Source organism: Triturus cristatus, chromosome 5_2 (assembly GCF_964204655.1).
Source record: "Triturus cristatus chromosome 5_2, aTriCri1.1, whole genome shotgun sequence".
Classification (NCBI taxonomy): Eukaryota; Metazoa; Chordata; class Amphibia; order Caudata; family Salamandridae; genus Triturus; species Triturus cristatus.
The window spans coordinates 133,523,059-133,545,180 of record NC_140588.1 but is presented as its reverse complement, the minus strand read 5'-3'; the positions used below and the strand labels follow the sequence as shown (position 1 = coordinate 133,545,180).

At 44.2% G+C, this 22,122-nt stretch overlaps 1 protein-coding gene across 1 annotated transcript in view; it reads left to right on the top strand.

Moving 5' to 3' along the window:
* Window positions 1-22,122, top strand: part of PHLPP1 (PH domain and leucine rich repeat protein phosphatase 1) — a 520,000-nt gene that overhangs the window by 439,099 nt on the left and 58,779 nt on the right. The window contains exon 11 of the mRNA XM_085606901.1: window positions 12,126-12,326. Coding sequence (XP_085463027.1) covers window positions 12,126-12,326 — 201 coding nt within the window. The remainder of the gene's footprint in view (window positions 1-12,125; window positions 12,327-22,122) is intronic.

Genomic DNA, 22,122 nt, shown 5'->3' with positions numbered 1-22,122 from the left:
GTTCCTCACCTTTTGAATGTCCCCCCATGCCTCAGACTGAATCCAAAAACTTTTCAACAATGCTTTTGTGTGCCAGAAGGTGGCATCTTGCGACTCACCACAGACATCGTTCTGCTCAGGAAATTATGTGCAGGACCTACAAAGGTGCCACTACCACATCCTGATGTCCATTCCGTTCTTTCTGCGCCTCCAGATGATGATGCGGACCGTCTCTCATCTAAGACCACTTTTGTCGATTTGTTTTTCTTCTTCAAAATTCCAGTGTGCAAGGGATATCACCCACTAAGAAGACTGGGTTTACGCTCACTGGACCCTCTGAGCCACTTCTGCCCATGGCTTTAGGACTGAGGCCCCGCGCCCACGGCCACACTAGGCCTGGATAAGTCAAGGCCAAAGCAGATTTCTCTGCTTGAACAAGTGACCCTTTATGTCCTCCCCGACAGGCTCTATACCAATCTGACTTCGACTGATGTCACAACTGAATGAGGCTGAGGATTCTGCACTCGCTTTACTACAAGGCAGACGACAGTCCTTACACTCCCTTTTAGGAACAGACTCCGGTAAATACTATGACCACGGTGATGAGTTTGCTCAACCTTATGCCAATGACAATTGGTCCAAGGACTTGCAAGAGGCGAGTGGGCTTGATACCGCCCCAGAAACAGCCCTCTTCTATGGCATGTTTGGCTGTAGATACACATGCTCTGCATACTCTTGCCATCTAGTGCTGGATTCAGAGTTGTGCAAGTTGTTTTTCTTCAAAGATGATTTTCGAGTCACAAGATAGTGACTCCTCCTCTTGGTGATATTGTGCATGAACATCGGCTCTTTTGTTAGATTGTTTTCTCTCCGCCATCGGGTTCGGACGGGTGTGCCATTCCTTCGTGTTCAACTGTTCACTACGAGTATTCGGCCCTTTTCTGTCTTCGACTATATAGTTTGTCTTGACCGTGCTTTTCCATTACTGTGCAGCTTTAAATCCTTCGGTTCACAGCCATTCTCGGGCCTGCCATCTCATGTGTACAGTCGATGTACAAGATGTATTCCTGATGGAACAAACACCTTTTTGGTTTTACCTGCAGTGCTACTCCAAATATCCACACTCTGATCAGCACTGTGCAACCTCTGCCTCTCACCTAGTCACTTTGAGGCTGCCTGCAAGTCTTTCCGTTCCAAAACAACTTTTCAGGGCCAAAGGGCTCATCGCCTGGAGATGTCTTGTTGGAGAGAAGACTACACTCCTGATGTATTCTGGAGGGGCATGCTGCGGAAGAGGAAGAAGGGCTTTCTCAGTAGAAGAAATCTCCGGCTTCGACGTGGTGGAGTAATTAGAGTACACCCTGCTACCCAGGCAGTGCATGAGAACTATTACCCCAGACTCTGCTTCATAACCCAAGCAGATCTTAAAACACTTGCCTTTTCCAATACTAAAGATCACTGGACCGCCACTGTTTTTTGGCCATTTTCAGATTTGAAAAAACTCTGTGGTTGCCCTGCCCCTGGGCCCGGCACTAAAACTTCCCACCAAGGCTAAGCCCTCATTGTCAACCTCATTGGATCTAGTGCATGCTTTGGTCTCTACCCAACCTTCGAGAGCGACTCTCTAAACGACCCTATTTACCTCTGTACCGAGCAAGAGACATTAATCAGTCTCAAAACCTTTGTTTCCAAAACGTAGAAGCATTCCTTGGTATCCATGTCTCCTGTTGAGCCTATCCTTGAAATAATGACCATTAGACAACATGAGATCCAAATTCATGAAGGCACTAGGCCGGTTGATGGCCTCTCCTCCCCCAAAGAGGCAATTAACCTTTGAGGATGCATAGGATGCTCCTGTTCTTCCCAAAAACAGAACAAAGGACAATTCTACCAGTCCTGCTTATCATCCTCCTCTCCCATTAACACCTCTACTTCTCCCCCATCCCCACCTCCACAGTCCCCTCCTCCCTCCCCTGCATCTCCATATGCCGACGCTCCTGATGCTACACCTCCAGGGTCACTAAGATCAAACACGGGGGGATAAGGACGGCTACTAGGGGATCCTGACCCATGGTGTACATATGATACAGATCCTATGACGCCAAATGATCCGGATCTTTACCCAGCCCACCCCTCCCCTCCCCAAGATGCTAGTTCTATCCAACAGGTCATTGCTAGAGCATCTACCTAGCATGGGGTTGAGCTACACAAAGCATCTTTGGAACAAGATTTCCTCTTTGATACCCTCACATCAACACACAATGATGCACAGTTTTTGCCTGTGCTTTCTGCATGTTACTACATGCTCACAACATGTCAGTCCGTGCCAGTGTTATTATCCCTCTTTATACGGAGTCGGGTGCCACCAGACTCCATAGTTGCTACTACTGCTCATAAAAAAGCCAACAGCCAGACAATTGGGGATACGCCAACTCCTGAAAAGGAGAGTAAGTGTATTGACGCATGGGGAAAAGAATAGCAGCGCAGGCAGCTAATCAATGGCGATTCCCAGGCCCTTCTAGTACGTTATGGTAGGGCTCATTGGGATGAGAGGGAGGAGCTACTACAGTATCTCCCTGAGGACCATTGTAAACTAGGAGGACAAATTGTTGCAGAGGGTCAGACCATCACTAATAATTCCATCAGGTGTGCCCTAGAGGCAGCGAATACAGCCTTCTAGAGGTATCAGTACCAGCGTGCTTCTTAGGAGACATGATTGACTCAGATGTTCTGGTTTCAAGCCAGAAGTCCAACAGGCAGTTGTCAGCATGCCCTTCGACAAAGAACATCTTTTTTACCCACAGGTAGACACCACCATAGATGAAATGAAGGACACAGACGCTGCTAAAGCTATAAGAGCATTGTAAACTAGTTCACTTAGAGGCTCCTTTCGTCACTCTGTCTACAAGAGCGGATATAAATCCATCACCACAGATGCTTCCACTTATCAGCAAAAGCAGGGCAAATCAATCTATAGTAATTGGCAATTTCAGGGGCTCCTTCAGAGATGGTCACAATAAAGAAAGGGGCAGGGGTATCTTTGTATGTGGAGCAACATCCACTGCAAAACAGTGACTACCCCATCCTTCCCCTGACCACACAAGACCAGTCAGGGAAGACTACAATTTTTTCACCCAGTCTGAGAGTTCATCGCCACAGACCAATGGGTATTAGCCATTATCCAACATGGCTGCTGTCTGAAACTCATTACCATACCACCCAACATCCCATCTCGCATTCACAGGCTCACCTAGCACTTCTCAAATAAGAGATCAAAGCCCTTCTCAGAGGGTCATAGAACCAGTCTTTCATCAACAACAAGGCACAGAAGTATATTCACTATACTTTCTGATTCCAGAAAAAAGACGGGTCTCTAAGACCAACCTTAGACCTCTCAACCACTACATCCTATTAGAACACTTTCATATGGTTTCCCTACAGGATGTCATTCCACTTCTACAACAGGGCGACTTTATGGCAACACTAGACCTAAAGGACCCTTACTTTCATATACCCATACATTCTGCTCACCGCAAATACCTCAGGTTTGTCATAGCCGGAAAATACTACCAATTAAAAGTACTACCTTTTGGGGTGACCACAGCACCGTGAGTGCTCACAAAATATTTGGCAGTAGTGGCAGCACATCTAAGAAGACACAACATTCACGTACTTTCTTACCTGGGCTATTGGCTTCTCAAAGCCAGTACCTCTATTCAGTGCCAATAGTACAATCAGTTGACAGTGGATCTTCTTCACAGCTTGGGATTTACAATAAATGTTCCCAAATCTCTTCTTCCAACTCTCCAAATTCAGCCATACCTAAGAGCACTCCTAGACACAGTCAGTATTAGCATATCCCAATCCAGCTCCAGTTCAGAATTTTCAAAAGAATCTCCCACTTTTACAACCCAACTTATGTCTCACAGTTCGTACTGTGAAGCGTCTGCTGGGGATGATGGCATCTTCTATTGCCATAGTCCAACACGCCAGGTTACCTATGGGTCGAGGTATGGAGATCAGAACCCTCTCGTCTTTAGCAGAGTACCAGCTCCGTATCAACTGTCTGGAGCTGAGGGCCATTCGCTTGCCGCTAAACGTCTTCATGCCATCATTCATGGGGAGGCTGGTACTGGAGCTCACAAACAACACCACTGCCATGTGGTAGTGCAACAAACAGGGCCTGGCTGGGTTGCGGACCATGTGCCAGGAGGCCTTGCACCTTTGGAAATGGCTGGACCGTCACAGTATTTTCATGGTGGTGAATAACTGGGCTGGCAACCTCATTGCTAGGGTGGACAAACTCAGCCATCTGTGCTTAGTGGATCACGAGTAGCAGTTACACCCATAGGTGGCGCAAGATCTCGTCTGCGAATGAAGAAAACCCAGGCTAGATTGGTTTGCAACCAGCAAGGGTGGGGAATGTCAGCACTTCTGCGCATTGGATTTTTTAAGGCAGCTCTCACTCTGAGACAAATTCAGGAGTGGAACTCTGATTTTCTGTATGCCTTTCTGGCGATACCACCCCTGCCCTGAGTTCGCAAGAAGACCAAGACAGACTGGACCCAAGTCATCCTAGTGGCTCTGGATTGGGCACAGAGTGTATGGTATCCAGAACTCCTGGGCTTGAGCATATGACCTCCAATCAGGCTGCCCTTCCAGGAGGCCCTGCTGTCGCAGCAACAGAATAGGGTTCTGCACCCAGTCCTAGTCCATATTCATGCATGGATATTGATCGACAACAGCTGAACACCTTTGACCTTCCCCCAGAGGTGGTTGAAATAATCAAGACAGCCAGGAGTCCCTAGACAAAAACTGTATACGTCTGTCGATGGGTCAAATTTGTGATTTGGTGTGGCATGTGCCAGGTTCACCCTCCCCACAGGCCTTGCTCTGGGCACAATTAAGGATTATCCTTTATCCCTCTCTGCCTTCTAGCTCTCTACACAGTTAAGCGTTCTCTTTTGTCCCTCTCGGCCTTCTTACGGTGGTCTGATCACCCTTTGTTGTTTAAATCGCCAGTTGCAGTGCTATTCCTGATAGGGTTCCAACACGTTTCCCCTTCTCCATTTGTGAAACCCCAATGGACCTATATCTTGTCCTAACTTATCTGATTTGCACTCCATTAAAGCTTCTCCACAGCTGTTTCTTACTGCTACTTACCATCAAAACTATCTTGCTGGTTGCCATCACCTCCGCACAATGCAAGTGATTTTGAATCTCTCTGTAGTCATCCACCGTACACTACCACCTTCCCTTATAAGCTAGTTGTGTAAACTAGGACAGCCTTTCTACTTTCTACCAAAAGTTGTGATGCCCGTCAGCGTCGGCCATACCATCACTCTTCTGGCGCTCTGTGCTTTGCCTCACTTCTCAAAGGAGGAGGAGGAGGAGAGAGGTCATCACTTGGAACCCAAGAGAGCACTCACTTCTACATTGATCACATCAAAGGCCACTGGGTGGACGGTCAGCTTTTTGTGGGATTCGCTGGACCGAATAAAGGAAAGGTGGTGCAGAAGCATACCATCTCAGGCAGGATCATGATCTGCATGAAGATCTGCTGTGCCCTGGGAAAGAAGCAGCCTCCAGGAGGCCTGCAAGCCCATACCACTAGGGCCAAGGCTGCTTCCACTATGTTAGCATGCAGAGTCCTAGACGTCTTACAAACCACTATATGGGCAGCTCTCCATACAGTCACGAAGCACTGTTATCTGGACAATCAAGTCTGCTTTGAAAAGCACTTTGCTCACTTGGCCCTGCAGTACTTTCCGGTTTGTGCGCTTCACAACCCACCTCCATTTAAGTACCGCTTTGGTATATATTCAAAAGGTGAGGAATCTGTGGCTAGGAGTCTGTCGTAAGGACAGGTTACTTACATTTGGCAATGCCCTTTCAGGCATTTTGTGCTATTGCTTTAATTCCCACAACCGTTGTCTGAAAATCTAATATACATTTTTTTTAACATCAAAATGTCGCAACTTAAAATAGACAGCCTTCCATTTTTAATTTCTGTGCACTTGTTTTTTTATTTTTTATATTGATTATACATTTTCAACTTACTACTTTGAGAACTTATATGTTCGTAGCACATGCTGCTTTACTTACATGCTCTTGCCATCTAGTGTTTGCCTCAGAGGTAAGTTATTTTTCTTCGAAGAAGTCCTTCCAGTCACAAGGTCTGAGTGACTTCTCTTCTGGATGTAGATGCACATGGTCACAGACTCTATTGTTAGGTTATTTATCTCTGCCATCTGGTTTGGATGTGATCCAGTGTGCTCCTGGTCTTGACTAGTTCCCTGTTGTGGCTTCAAGCCTTCTGACTTCCACTCCTGTTGTGAGAATAATCTTAGACGCAAGCTTTTTACTTGCAGCGCCAGATCAATCGACGAGTGTCCAGGCTCTATGGGCCTCTGTGTGCTCCAGACTCCTTTCGGAGAATGAAGACGCTCTTGAGCTAATGGAATGGATGCCCTTTAGGAGATGCCCCCAGTGTCACTTATCTCTAAGTATGTCCTGGGCCGACATCCATGCCATGTGCACCTTGTGCCGCTTGTCAGACCATGACAGGAGCTGCTGTGACCTCTGTTTGGTGTTCCACAGCAGGAAAACCCTATGAGAGGGCAGAGATCAGTGGTGGGCATAGAACAGAATGGCCCAGCCCACTTCAGAGATGCCTGTCCTCTCTAAGATGCTGCTTATCGCCTGGGCATTGAAGAAGAGCAAGAGGAGGTGCTGGGTGAGTCGCCTGAGCTCCCTGCCCATCAACCCATCCCCGAGTACATTGACTCCGATTCTTCGGAGTACAGTGAGGACTTCTCCCATAAAGAGGAAGAAGACGCCCTTGCAGATGACCCATCCACTTCGGTCGGCTCCAGTCCATGCATGAGTACTGTTAATATCCCCGTCCCCATCACCCTTCATAAGCGGCTGCAAACTGGAGCCAACCACTGCCCCTCTAGGTGAAGGGTCATCAAGCCCAATGCCAAAACCACTGCCAATTTTAGGTGCGCCATCACCCTGTAGCGCTGGTCGACAACAAATCAAGGCCTCTGAGCCTAGGAGTGACCCAGCTAAAGGCCTCAATCCTCACCCGGCCCCGAAGGTGCCGACATCCCAGTGGCACCTTCAAAGCCAAAGGCTCCCCAGCTTTAGCCACCCTTGCAGCTGAAGCCATCCTTACGGCCGAAGCCTGCCACCCTTGATGGTAAGGAATGCCCCATCCTGGAGAAACTTCAGCATGAGCTTGATGTGAGACGGGGAAATCTACCCATGCACTGGCAAGATTGCAGCATCTGGAAAAACTTTGCCCCTGAAAAGTAAGCTAACTGCGGAGGATGCCCAGCCATCACACAGGCATAGCACCCCCCTCCCTAGAGGCCTAAGGACAAACCCTCTCTTCCTCCATCACCAACTACACCTTCCCCTCCACCTTCCACACCGCCTTCTCCTCCACCTCCCACACCGCCTTCTCCCTTCTCTCTCATACTCTTTTCTCAAAGGTCTCCAAAGTCTTATTCTGACACTGGAAGCCAGGCTCTAATTCACCAGCTGAGAATTTCGCACTTGTCTACCCTGGTGTTTTAGGTTGAGAGGATTGCGACGTGGATCCTCCCACTGACCATGATTTAGAGCATATCCTTGTCCAGCTCAATCCCTCCAGACGATACTACAATGTTGATCAACGTGCAGTGGCCTACCATGAAGTGGAGATGTACATTACTCCTAATCCTAATATAGATGCTTTTAAAGACAAAGTGGTCTGTTCAATATCGCCTGAGGCTCAAGTAGATCGTCAATTCTGCTCCTGAAATCTTTAAAGATATGGTCAAACCTCACGTGGTCACCCCATGCATTGAGAAAAAATTACAGACTGACGCCTTCTGTCCGCTCTACATCGAAGGTCATGTCCCACTCAACTCTTTGGTATTCTTCACCACAAGGAAGAGAGCAGCACGCAAGCTACTTCCCTTGAACCCTCCAGACAGCAAAAGGGCTATCACCAGCAGGGTACGGAGGGTTTACGAGGGCTCAGAGGCAACAGCTCTAAGTGCAGGGGTAGAGGCACTACCAGTAAGGGAACATCTACCTCCAAAAACTGATTTGCCACGCACTGCCAAAATACTCCCCTCCCCCCCCCCATACACACACACACACACACACACACACACTACCACCTCCACACAAAACCTGTTGGGGGAGACTTTAGGGATTTCTTCCCCATTTGAAGGGTCTTGTCCACAGTCATGCATGGCTAATGCCTAGTACTCCTTGCCACCTCACCAATCATTACTTCGCACTCACATCTTGAGCCCCAAACTTCACACGTTGCTCCACAAGGAAGTTCAGGCGCTCCTGTCGAAGCAGGCCATAGAACCAGGGCATGGGCATCTATTCCCGATATTTGCTCATCCCCAAGAACGATGGATCCCTCAGACCAATCCTTGACCTCTCTCCTCTCAACAGATGCATCCTGCCAGGCCATTTTCACATGATCACCCTTCATGATGTTATACCTTCCTGCAGCATGTCGACTTAATGTCCAACCTCAACCGGAAGGATGTCTACTTTCACATACCAATTCATCCAGAACTTTGGAGCTATCTCCGCTTCTTGTGGTCCACACTACCAGTTCAAAGTACTGCCCCTCGGTGACAGCACACTTGAATAGAAAGGGATTAAATGTGTTCTCCTACTTCAACGCCTGGCTGATCAAGAGTGCAAGCAAACAAGAATGCGCAGCTCACACCCTGGCCACAGTTTCCTTCCTTCGCAGCTTAGGGTTCACAGTAAATGCCACAAAGTCCCACTTGAACCTCTTCAGGTTGAACCCTTCCTAGCGGCATTCTTAAATTTTGTATTCTGAAAAGCCTTCCCCAGCTCACAAAGGTTGCAGGTGTTAAAACAAGTGCTGCCTTTTTTAAGCCCATCAATCACCTTTAAGGTCACACTGTAAGGTGCCTCTTGGGAATGGTGGCTTCATGCATTGCAATAGTGCCCCATGCCAGTCTGCAATGTACCTGCTTCAGGAGTGCCTCTTGAGCCAGTGGACACAAGCAGAGAGTCAAATGGAGGCTCTAGTGTTGGTGAGGGCCAACACTCATCGCTCTCTGCAGTGATGTAACAGTAATAATTTGTTGCTGGGCTGGTCCTTTGCAGACCCTGTTCCGCAGCTGACCATCAACACAAAAGCATTCCTATCCAGCCAGCCATACTTAAACAGCATGGCAGTTCACGTTGTGTGGCCACCTCATCTGCGGGGTCTCCACATCAACCGCATGGAGCTGTTAGCCATTCAACTAGCTCTGGAGACATTTCTCCTTCAGATTCAGGGCAAGATGGTCCTGCTGCATACCGACAACATGACTGGCATGTTCTGTCCGCAGAAGCAGAGAGGCACTCACTCACCTCGGCTGTCAGTTCCAGCCCAACAGATTTGGCACTGGGACATCCCTCACCAGGCCATCTCCTGGCAATGTACCTATCTGGAGCGGACACCAACTTTGCAGGCTTGCACAGCAGAATGCAACAACAAGTCCACGAGTGGGAATTCCACTCACAAGTCCTGCTCCCTTCCACACCCCAGCCCATGGAAAATGCTGTAAATTAATTGGTCCGGGATCTCAGCCTAAGCTTTTCAGGCTCTCCCACAGGTTCCATATGTGGTCAGGAAGCTGAGGCAAACATCCATCACACTCATCTTGGTGGCTCAGACATGGAACAGACAACCATTGTTCTCCACCCACCCCGAGATGTCCATTGTCCCACATAATAAGCTCCTCAACAGGCTGGACCTTCTCACTTTAAGATCACACCAGTGTCAGGCACACAACTCGCAGACATCTCAACCTAGCTATTTGGCTCCTGAAGTCCTAGAGTTTGTTTACCAGGGGTTACTGCAGGAGTGCTTGGACATACTCAAATGAACCTGTAGACCCACCACAAGCACCTGCTCTGCTGCTAAGTGGAAATGTTTAATACATTCCTGTACCCTAAACAACATTAATCCACTCACCCCAACAGTGTAAGACATTATTTGTTACCTCCTACGCCAACAAAGGTCGGGCTTGGCGTATACATCACTCAGGCTACCATCCAGGCTACCCCTGGGTGCTATTGCTGCATATATGCAGAACAGGCAACACTCTTCTCTCTTCAAAATCCCTGTCATCAAAGTCTTTATGGAGATCCTTAAGCAGGTGATCCAACCTAGCAAACATACTGCCACAGTCTGAATCCTTAACATTGTCCTTATCAGGATAATTGGGCCATCCTTCGAGCCCCTGCATTTGCGACCCCTGCAGTTCTTCTTTGAAGTTTGCCTTCCTTTTCACAATCACTTCACTCAAAACACAAGAATGAATTGCAGAACCCCATACTTCAGGAACCCTTTTTTCAAGTACACAGGTAAAAAGTGGTTCTCGGAACTAATCCACATTTTTCCCAAGGTGGTCTCTTTTCTACCTCAACAATTCCATTGAGCTCCCAGTCTTCTCCCCACAACCTGACTCAGTAGCTGCAAGAGCACTCGTGACGTTGAGCATGCACTTACGTAGTACATTGACACGACCAAATCCTTTTGTAAGAAACCACAATTTTGTTGCTTTCTCCCAGCCTCAAAGGACACCCCATTTCAAAGGCAGGGATTGCCAGGTGGATCATTAAATGCATGTCTTCCTACTATGCTATAGCTAGAACAACCCAACCTTCCCACCCCAGGCCACACTCCATCCGCAAACAGGGAACTATTATGGCCTTCCTGGGGAACAGACATCTATAAAGCTGCCACTGGGTCCACTCCACACACTTTTACAAAACATGATTGTGGGACATCCTATCAAGAGGGCAGGCCAGATTTGGGCAAGCTGTTCTCAAGACTTTGTTTCAGACCGTCCATCCACTGGCTAGCCACACTTCGGGAAGTACTGCTTTTAAGTCTATGCCGAGCATGCGTACTCTAAAGATTTTTTCAAAGAAAAACAACGTGCAGCATCCAAGCCCAACATTAGGCACAGCAGTTTGTGTTTAGAATCAGCTTTTTTGTCCCATACTGCTTAAAACCATAGATTTTATTCATGCTTTTCCTTTATTCCACAGCTCTCATTGCCATTGAGTGCTATTGTAAAAGATCTCATGCAGTCCATTGTTGTGGGCATTACTTGAGGGTTTGACCTTTGTCTTCCCAGATTCGTGATTTTATACTTTTATTGGAAAGGCATAAAGCACCATAGAGATTTTTGTGTACAAAATCCTCTTAAGTAGAACCTAATTCTATACATTTACGAGAAATAATTATAATTTTTCATCATCACATACATTTTTATTTTGGCTAAAAGCCATAAACATCTACAATGTTTCAAGGCGGCAATAAACTGTTACCCATAATTTCATAGTTAATAACACTGAGACCAGCGTGAAATATACATATAAATAAAATTTAAATCCAAAACCTTTAAGGAGTTTTAGCAAGATCCTAAATACATATGAAATTCAGTTAATGAAAAGACACATGGTGCAAATTTATAACCATTATGAGAACATCCTGTCTTGTAATAAAATTTCTCAAGCTGCATATGCAATGGAGGTATTTTGCCTAACTACAAACAAAATCTCTTGTGTCAGTCTTCAACATCTTTAATGCAGTAGCATGTTGCTTAACCTCCAGAGTGTGACATACCAGAACAATCCATTTCCTATGAGGCAACATGTATACCAGGCAAACGAACTACAAGTTTTCTTTTCCTTGGTCACACTACAATAGCGTAGGGGAGGAATAAAATATCCTGCATGAGGTTTTCCCCCAGATTTCGCACTCCGCAAAATAGGCTGGTATAATTTGTGATGGTGCTTCAGATGGATTGTTCTGCTGCAAAGACTGCCATTGCTCTTGAGTTTTTCTGAAAATAAGGACATTGGATTGGTCTCACTTAATGTACGTAACTGTCATCTGTAATGGTAATGATTTAAGTTCAGTTCTGATGAGTCTGTGACTCAAAATAATCTCCACATTGCTCTCCCTAAAGAGAAAGGCTTTAAAGAAAATGTGTGTGTACTACTCCCAACTGACTAGTGCTGAATGTTTTACAGTGGAAGATTAATTTATATTTGGTCATTGTCCGTGTTTTTCAGTGATACTTTTTTGTTTGCAGTTTGAGATGTTTGAATGTGTCTGCCAATCAACTAGAAGCACTTCCTCCTGCCACCCTTTCTGAAGAGACGAGCAGCGTATTGCAAGAGCTGTATTTGACTAATAACAACCTGACTGATAAATGCGTGCTCTTGCTCATTGGCCACACACACCTAAAGATCTTGCATATGGCTTACAACCGCTTGCAGAGCTTCCCAGCAAGGTAAGGACATTTCATGGTCAGACTTTCTTACACTGAAAGAAAGCTGCACTTCAGTCATCCTGCTCATGTTGCAAAAACATTCTCTGCTTCCAGCCTTCTGTACAATGTCTTTGCAGTAGAGCCTCAATGTCTGTGTGACTAGCATTCAGAGGGGCCGCTCCTGCCTTTCTGGAAGAAGAGTCTTTTGGTTTCTGAGAATTTAATTTGGTAGAAGTGAGAGGTCTTCTCTTTGGATCCTGTAACAGTCCGTGATTACCGGGCAGTATCCATGATGGGTACCATATTTTCCCGCTGGAGCACCTGGGCTTTATGTATTATTGGTTCCCAATTAGGTGACAAGTTTTCTGTTTCAACACCTATCTCTACAATGGTAATGCAATGTAACCGTCAATGCCCACCCCTTAAGATGTGACGGTAGGGTTGGAACTCAAATACAGTATGCCGTAGTAAGTACACACTATAATATCAATGTCTTGGAAGAGTTACCTCTTGCAAAATGGAATCGTGTGGGAAATGTTAAACTGTTGCACATAGCCCCAACACTGAAAACCAGAAGGTCCTGGCACCATGTAGAGATGAGATTTGACCCCTAACTAAAAAACAAAACAAAAAAATAACAGAAGGACTAAATGTCCGCTGTTAAGTGGTTGTGTTAGATAAATGATCATGATCAGTGATAGTTATATCAATAATCCCAGGAAACAACCTCAGACACGTCAATTATTACTAGGACAGTTGATTTGTACAAGATTATTGTATGTAAAGCTTTACAATACTGGGGTCTCTAAGCTCCTGTGCAAGTAATAGGCGCTATCTGACCATTTAAGGACCTAGTAGTGACCCCACAATGGTCCTACCTGATGGTCAAGGTGGCAACTGGTAAAGGAGATGTGTTGGTATCACATGGCTAGTACTTCAAGGGTGTCACAAACTTCGGCATCCTATTTGTTGAGCCGTAGCTAGTTGCGGTCCGGCTCTGAACATCGAAAGGGACCTCTATGAACTGGGGCTTTGCTCTTTACTGATTGGCACCCTCTCGAGATGAAGGGCACTCTGGTTTTAGGGTTGGGGTACACTCAGGCCACCTTACCATAATAATTCTGGATCCTTTGGGCATAAGGCAGTGGTTGAGTTGAGTGGCATTTATGGGTACCCAAAGAGAATGTGGGCAAATGTATTTTATCTTGGCCTTTCACAAATTAACGATAAAATGCTCTAAGGTATTTTCTCTTAAACTCTCACCTGTGCATGTCTCAGGCAGTTGGTGTTTTGTTTATCCCCAGCTTACAGTATGAACACATATCGGATGAAATTGTTTGGGGGGAAAAACTAGATAATTTATTAATAACTCTGTTAGGCAGGTAGAATCAGGATTATGAAATTTCTACCTGAATTTTTAATGCTTCCTCCAATTCTCTATGGCCCCCGCAAAGACACTATCTCTGAGTCCTTTGCTATCTAACTAAAACTTCACTCTGGAGTAAAGCACCCACATGGTTGTTGGATGTAGCATGTGGAAGGTCCCATATGTAACTTAACACTTTGGAAGCCAACGGTAGTTTAGCAATGTTGGTGTGATCTTACAATTAAGGTTGAAGTAGCAGTACTCATAACTTGCATTCAGACGTGTTAGGTTCTGGTATACGAATGTCTAATTTACATCACAGTATTCTGGACAACTATTTAACAATTAGCTTTCACAAATGCTTCAGTAAATTCATTTGAATTAATTTCCATATGTTGCAAAAATGTTTCTTTGTTGGAGTGTCAATTTCCATATTATGAAAAAAATCTTAAATATTTGAGGGCATGTATTAAGAGAATTAAAATCAAGCAAACTTTAATAAATTAGCATTCTTGTTTAGTTTGACAACAGTTGTGGCCATGTATTGAATTCCTTCGGGTAGTAATGGTCGATGGAGGAAATCTTAGAGAAAGCACATTTGTGCATCTTCACAACCTTGCATTGGTGTGACTTGGGCTGCATTTGGAATAGTCAGTCCCTCACTCTGGTGTTAATCCACCAATTTCAGAAATAGAAAACAAAACTTCGCAATAAGCTGGTCTTCGAAAGCGGTCATGGTTTTGATTTCTCACATCTGGCCATAGCGTGTTCCCGGGTTGTGCACCAGTAACACACACATTTTTGCTGACCAGTTTTGTGGTTGAATATGGTTTTTACAATCCGATTTGCTTGTGTTTCTTCTCAGACTGTGCTAGCTATGTAACTTCTGTAGTTAGTTAAGGGCAACTCCCTTGCACGTTTTGAAAACTGAACAAAGCAGTTTGCATTTTATTCTTTGTGCCAGAAGTGAAGCTCTTTGAGGAACGAGTTCTTGTGATAGATTTAAACATAGTCTGACTGCTTCCACAGCACCAGTACCCCTAGTAAGCTGCGTGGTTGTCTCAATTTAAGATAAAAGGTATGATCCTTAAGCTGGCACTTTTTTTTTATACAACTGAAGTTTAATGTGCAAATAAGAATGTTTGTATCAAACCGAATCCAAAGGTTTTAGTGGCTCTTGGCATGGTTGGGGGATCATGCCCATTTCCTCTGGCCATTTAGTGTGCTGGTTACCTGACAATTTTGTTCTTCAAGCCGGTGAGATTAATGTTACTCTTCTACAACCAAACTTGTTTCACACAGATGAAAATGCAATTTTTATGATCTCCATGGTTACATACATGGATGTGGAGTTCAATATCATCTGCTTACATTTAGTGACAGGAGTATTGTCTTTTTTGTAAGTGATGGGACAAGAGCATTGTCAAAGATAATTTATAAATACTGCAAAGTTTATGCTCCGTTTTGGAAATTGTTCATTTTAGTTCTTGAAGACACTGTACCAGTAGCAGTTGTGATACGGCATTTCTTTGTGTCAATTGAGCCAGGCAAAGAATAATGGCAAGACATGGCATCATTTTGGTGTGCCTTTTATTTGGAGTATTTGGATCCCACACTTGCATCTCCGCTGTTTCAACATTCACGATCTTGGTTGCGAGCATGACCGTTGACTAAACTAAGTCTTAGAATAAAGATTCCCAACTTTTTTCAGTTGATAAGCAATAGTTGTAGGTCACATTAAGTAGTGAGCAACATTGGAGACTCGCTAGTATGCATCAGAATTCAGAGGTGATAAACGTATCACAATTTATGATTGTATTACACCTAATCTTATAATTCATCATGCTAGTTTAAATTACTTAACAATAATTTAAAACCTAGACCTCTTAAACTTGCTTTTCAATCGGAGATCGAAATTTGTGTTCCCCAAAAGTATTGGCGAAATATCTTGACATTTGATACACTTTGAAGTGCATGAGTCCATTAATATTGGTCAGAAGACGGTCCAGGATAAATCCCATTTTAGAGGGTGAATTTTTTGTCCCAAAAAGTATAGTATAGTTGCGAAGACTGCATTTGTAGGCACATACCTCCTGCTGGGGGTTTGGGTGCTTGCTCTGCAAGAAGCCTTTGTGGCATTTAATAGCAAGTGGTGCTTTTATAGGTGCACAATGCTAGTAGTAGCAGCTTAAAGAGGCAGTTTACAGACACGGGTTCCATGGTAGAGGTAGATCGAGGCCTGGGACTAATGTTGGTAGCCCAGTGTTTACTTGCCTTACTCAAGCAATTCTGACTGCTTCCTGCCAAAATAAACATTCAGATGATCAGCACATCCTACCCAAAGATTGCAAGAGTGCATTGAAAAGACGAATAGTGGACTTCTGGGTAACTTCCATTGTCCAGGTAAATCAGTGGTTCCAGAAGGTGACTCAGACACTTTCTGTGTACAGCAATGTCTAAACTGGTTTGTCAGAGTCTCACTGAAAGGGTTTATTGCCTATGAGGAGCATCATAATAGCAAAGTACCAAAAGCAGTTGACTGTAGACCATAAACCATACTGGAGATAAGGGTCTTGTATTTTCTAATTTTCCATATTGAGCACCCACAGTTCCAAATGCAGGTCAGTGGTGAAAGGTGTCAGAATCCAGGAGCCAGTCATGGTATGCAGGAGACATGTCATTTTGAGGGACAGCCTTTTGTTGTGGACAGACAAATTTAGTAGTGTGTGACACTCCAGTATCCGAGTTGTATTTTTGACTTTCTATTGAAGTCTTGAAATAAACCTACATATGACCTGATTTCTCTGGCACCACATTGTGATTTTCTTTTTGGCATCCATGGGAGGTGCTGCATAGCACCGAGGTCACAGTTGCCAAAATAGTGACAGTAGCCTCTATGGCTCTAGGACCAAGCCAAGCATGCACACATAATACATTGACCAAATTGAGATCCAAAGCAGTACCTTTTGCCGTTTTCACTGAAGAGGTATTGTGGAATGATAGCAAGCAAAAAATGGTGTTCAAGTAAGGCTTTCCTAATCACAACAAGAAGGTTTTTATTCCGTCATCTAGCACAGCCTGCCAAAAGGTTTAAATCAAGAAGATATTTGCCTCTGTGGAAATAGTTGATTCACTTTGAGGTGCAATCATGAAGGTTTTGGTGCTTATGTGTTTTCATTTAGGGATATCCAAGTCATTCATCAGTGCTGTTCAACAGTGTTTGACTACTTGGTCATCAGGTACGTGAAGAACCAAACATGGTTCTATGTGGAGTTGCTATATAATAATTTAAATCATGGATCAGCTCACGTTTGTTCCAAATGCAAGGTCATACAAAATTAATAAGTACATTTCCAGTCATAGGATGGTGGATACACCTAGTTCACATCATACATTGTTAATTCAGGACACAACTTTCAAGTGCTATTGTGATCTTGCTCTACTTCTAGTAAAGGCATGCCCAAATGTTGGGTGGGTTGGGACAGCGTTCACCTCAAATTGAGGCAATGTGTCCCAGATACGAGGTTAAAAACAGCATTTCTAAATGCATTCAATAACGAAGGGACCGGCTCAAAAAGTGAGTTCTAGAGCAGAAGTTTGAAAAACCATGGAGGTTTATTTCAAAATTCAAAATTACTGAAATGGTAAAATGCAGATGCAATAATAGTCTCATTTAAATACTTAGAATCATTGCCATGAAGACTATCAGTAATAGGAACAATCAGCAAAATCAATAGTTGACTTAAGATCCAACTGTGCAGCAAAATCAGTTAGAATTCGGCAGTATCCCCATTAGAAGGCAAAAATAGCCTTGCTCGCCCCCAAATTTGAAAGTTTTGCTTATCCAATTTCTCCATAAGAAAGAATTGAAACTGCAAAGCATGATGCAAGAAAATATTTACATTTTTAACAACTTATCTTAAAGTAATCTAAATCGTAATATCCTATCACCTTAGCACTAATCCACTATGTGAATAATGGTTCAGCACTTCTCACCTAATTTTGTCAGGAGGTTTCAGAACAAACTAGTTATATAAATAACAGTGAACCATTGTGAATGAATGCAATACTGCGTGCAAGCGAAAGGTCCTTGAAAATTGTCACTAAAGCGTCCTCTAGCAGGCTCTCTTTGAAAACAATGTTATTCAGAAATAAGCAAATCTACATCTGGCTGCACATAGAATCAGGCAGAAATACAAACAGAAAATTAACATGATGGTACAGCATCCATTTTGGACAAGATGTCTTTGAGGCGTAACTGAGGCACTGTTCGCCTAAGCCAGAAAAATACACTTGCATGTTTTAGCAAAATTGTTTCAATTGTAATATCTCCATGTCATTAAAGTCGTGTGAATTCAGGTGTAGGCTAATTGCCCTTCACATGGTTATGAATGCACATTTCAATTAAAATGCATTAAAGCTCTAACAACTTCCTTGGACTTTTGAAATATGAAGTAAGGTGTGGTCTGCCTAAAGTGAAAATATTTTGGTGCAGTACATAGTTGTCCGGTGCGAAGCTAATGTGTATAGTGGGTGCCAGGTGATTCATTGCCGCAAGCACATGTCTAATAAATCTCATACTCATACCGTGGTGCGGCTGAGCAACCATCATATCATTCTGGATTGACTATATCTGTGAATCACTTATTATCAGTAGTAGAGTTTTCATGGTAAAATAGTTTAAGTATCATGCACCAAATTATTGTTTGGATGTGTAATTCAACAATAATGCAGTGGGTTGGTGAAATAGGTTTGTATGATTAGCAGTGTATCACCAGAACAGGACAACCTTGTTTCCCTACAGAGATAACCATAACATGCGATAGTCGGGAAAGGTCGACTTTTGACTCCAATAATTGTGAACCCCTTCTAAAGGTTTGTTGCTGACAACGCAAATTTGTTGGTCAATTGTGAAGAACTTGCTGTTTCACATATTTAAAGCAACTGATGGTGCATATCAGAATTACTACTAGAAAACTCATGGATGGACTTGAAATTGTAAGATTGTGTGTGGGTGTGAATGCACAAAATGGTAGAAAGCAAACGCTGAAAGCTTAATCAAGGTACGTTGCATAATCCCATTATGTCAGTTAATAGGACTTGGCCAATTTTAGAGCAGTGGTTGACTCCTGTGTACTCTGAAGGAGGAATACCATGTGGGATTTATGCTGGTGCATGCACTTGAATGTGGCGAATCTGACGAAATAGGTCCAGGAGGCTGGTGACATTTGAAAGTGTTGAGGCGTAAAATGATTATCATACTGCATCGTAGCGAGAGAGCGTAGCGAGCATGCCCGAATAACCTAAGGAGGGTTTGGGGGGAACTCGCCCCCCGAATGATTGCAGTACCGGTTTCTTTAAAAAAATAATAATAAAAAAGTGCATCCACCGGGAACTCAGTTGATTGTACCCATTTTAACTGCTCTTTTTCACCATGTCCCCTTTGTTATACTATATGCGATGTACTAGTCCAGCGAGTCTTGGATGCTTTTTAACCAAGATTCCGTTCAGTGATGTTTCTTTGCTTCTACGGGTCCTGCTTTCAGTCTACTCGTTCCTGACTGATGTCTGGCTGTTGGGTTTGAGAGATATTTCTGAATGTAATTTAACACATTTTCTAAGTTGCATTAACATAAATTATAATGCACTGCTGCCTGCAGGACAAGGTGCAAATTGGATTGAGAATTGTATATCATTACATCGTTGTCACGAATCTATTCAACATCCAGTACAAATGTGCCATTTACAAATGTGTAGGCTAGTAATATTTCACCGGCGTGTCATTCGTAGTGTAGGTTGGCATGAAAAAAATAATTCTTGCTCAGCTGAATGAGAATAGTACTGCACTTAGTGAGTAATTTTACACTCCCATGGTTCTAGTCTAAAACAGTGTTTATATCTCTGAGAAAATCTGACAATATTTTTCCACATCTATCTTTATTTTTATTATCTTAATATTCAGGGAGTTGAAAATGGGTGGCAGGATGGTCATGTGACAGCACGATCATGCTAAAACACTTATTTTTAGGACTGGGGTGAGAGTGATGCTGTCAATTACCTTGTATAGTCAACAGAAGCATTTCCAAAGCACTACTGAGAGAAGGGCTTAGGGTTCTCCCACACTTTAATGGCCTTCCATATAGAATTTAATTGGCAGACTGTGTTTTTCTACTGGAAGAGAGCTTATATTGGATTTGTTTTTGTTGGAAACTCAAGTTAAATTAAGCAGGACTATGGTGGTTGGGGTGGCAAGCCATGTATCAAGGCTATTGGTCCAATCTAGTTATTGTGAAAAGTTACACTAACATCAGAAGGCCTGACATATTAATTGTGAAAAGCATATGGGAAAGTTAGTGGTCATTTAAGGGATCTGTTATTACTCTGTACTCAATCCTATAGGGAGGTCTTTTGTCACATGGAATCTCTGTCTTCCCTAGTAGGTAAGGGGATTGAATTGGTGTCATTAACGCATCTGACGAACTATGAGAATAGAACATTTGCATTTTGATGCTCCTTGTTAGACTTTCTTTGGAGAGATACTGTTTTATTTTGCCAGCTGTAATTTAGTATGAAATTGTAACTTTATGACTGAATGCATGATGGTTGACTTGGCCTAATTGGTTCTCTGGAAACAGTTGTGTGATGCCACACGTCTGACCTGTTTATTAAATTACAAGTGCAGTAGTCCTGATTTATTTCTTATGAAATGTGTATGTAAAAGCCTTTAAGCTTTTAAGGGTGGATTGTTATTGCACTGATCTGATAGAGATATTGTCTAGCCGCAGATTCCTTAACTTAGAATATCCCCAGGCGTCAGCCTTGATTCGGAAATTTTTGGCAGCAGCACCTCTGCGCGCTGGGGGACGGCACCACATGACCCCGCTCTGACGTCATCCACTTACGTGATGTCAGCGAGGTCATATAAGTGACTCCCGACGCGCTGACGTCAGTTTCCTTTTCCGCGTGCAACGCGGATCCAGAGTGAGCGGTTCCTCTGGCCTGTTTCAGGCCTCCTTGTCGACGCTTCGCGTCAGGAACAGTGTGCGTTGCCTTCGGGATTTAAAACTTGTAATTCCTGTTCGCGATAGATGTTCGCGACGGACCAGCATCTTATTTGTATGTGGTGTCTGGACGAGCACCATGACTCCATGGAATGAAATGCCTGCCAACACCTGAAGCCGAAGTCTCTCTGTGTTTAACATGGGCGGTGAGCCTTACGTCTTCTTTTTCTGTGGTCAAGGGTGATTACCCTTTTATTGGCAACCCTTGGATGCGTTTTACTTTGAGCTGCCTGTTGGCCTGCTGTGCCCGTGTTCCACACGTTGCTGTGTCTGGTCTTCTGACTGTGGTATTGAGCCGGTGGCTCAGCTCGGTAATGTCATACGGCTCGAAACTCATGTTCACGGGTTCAGTTCGTTACTGCGCTCTTTTAGCTTGGCTTATTGCCCTAAGAGGTGTTCCCCGTTGTTTGGTGTATGCATACTCCATGTGGGGTACTTGTATGCTATTATATAGCTTAGCTTATCTCACCTGGGCCTGTGGTCTCTATGCATCGCCTGGTGGTCCGTTGTACGGTGTTCTATGTTTTTTCCTGGGGCTTACGCCATGGTCATCCACCTCTTTGGGAGGTTTCATGGTCTCCTCTTCAACAACGGCTCCTACCTGCCCTTACTGTGGTAAGTATGATCCGGTATGGACATGTTCTTGCTCCTGGCTAGCTCTGTCTCTACATAATTATATGTTTTACATTCTGTATACATGCCGGTTGCCTTGGTATTTTTCTTCCTACGTCGCCACCTCTTTCGAGGCTGCAAGGTCCGGACCAATATCTCCATGTGTGGGGGAGCTTTTCTATGTTGTTGCAAGTTGCCCATAGGTTCCTCCTTGCTTCTGCTTACTGGGGTAATTTCCCAATTTGACATATGCTCCCTTTTTTGGTGTTCGACGCTGTACGTGTCTTTTCTGGAGTGTTGGTCTTGGATTCTGAGACTCTTCCCACCATTCGTTAACTTGGCGTTTTTTGGCCACTTCCTTCGGATATGCCTTTTTTCCACGTTTTCACATACCATTGTTAAAGCTACGCCTGCGGGACAGCTCTATTGTGGGTTGTTTCTCGCTTTGGCTTCATATTGCCCGGTCGGGTACTCTTATGCTTCTTGTGTAAGCCACTTTAAGGTCTCCATGGCTGTTTGCCTGCTGCATATTTCTACCTGCTTCGGCGGGTTTAGAATTGATGCTAATTGCCCCTAATTACCCTTTTTTGGGATTGTGTGTGCACTTGCCATGTTTCCTGTCCCGCCAGCTATTCCCAACGCATTGCTCAGGTTCTAGCTCTTGCCTTTGGGCTCTTGACACTGGCTCCTTTGACTTCCTTCTATAGGCTAGTCTGTTAGGCTGGTTGCATCTCTTCAAGTTCATTTTGAGCTTGGGTCGGTGTACTCATCGAGTGCC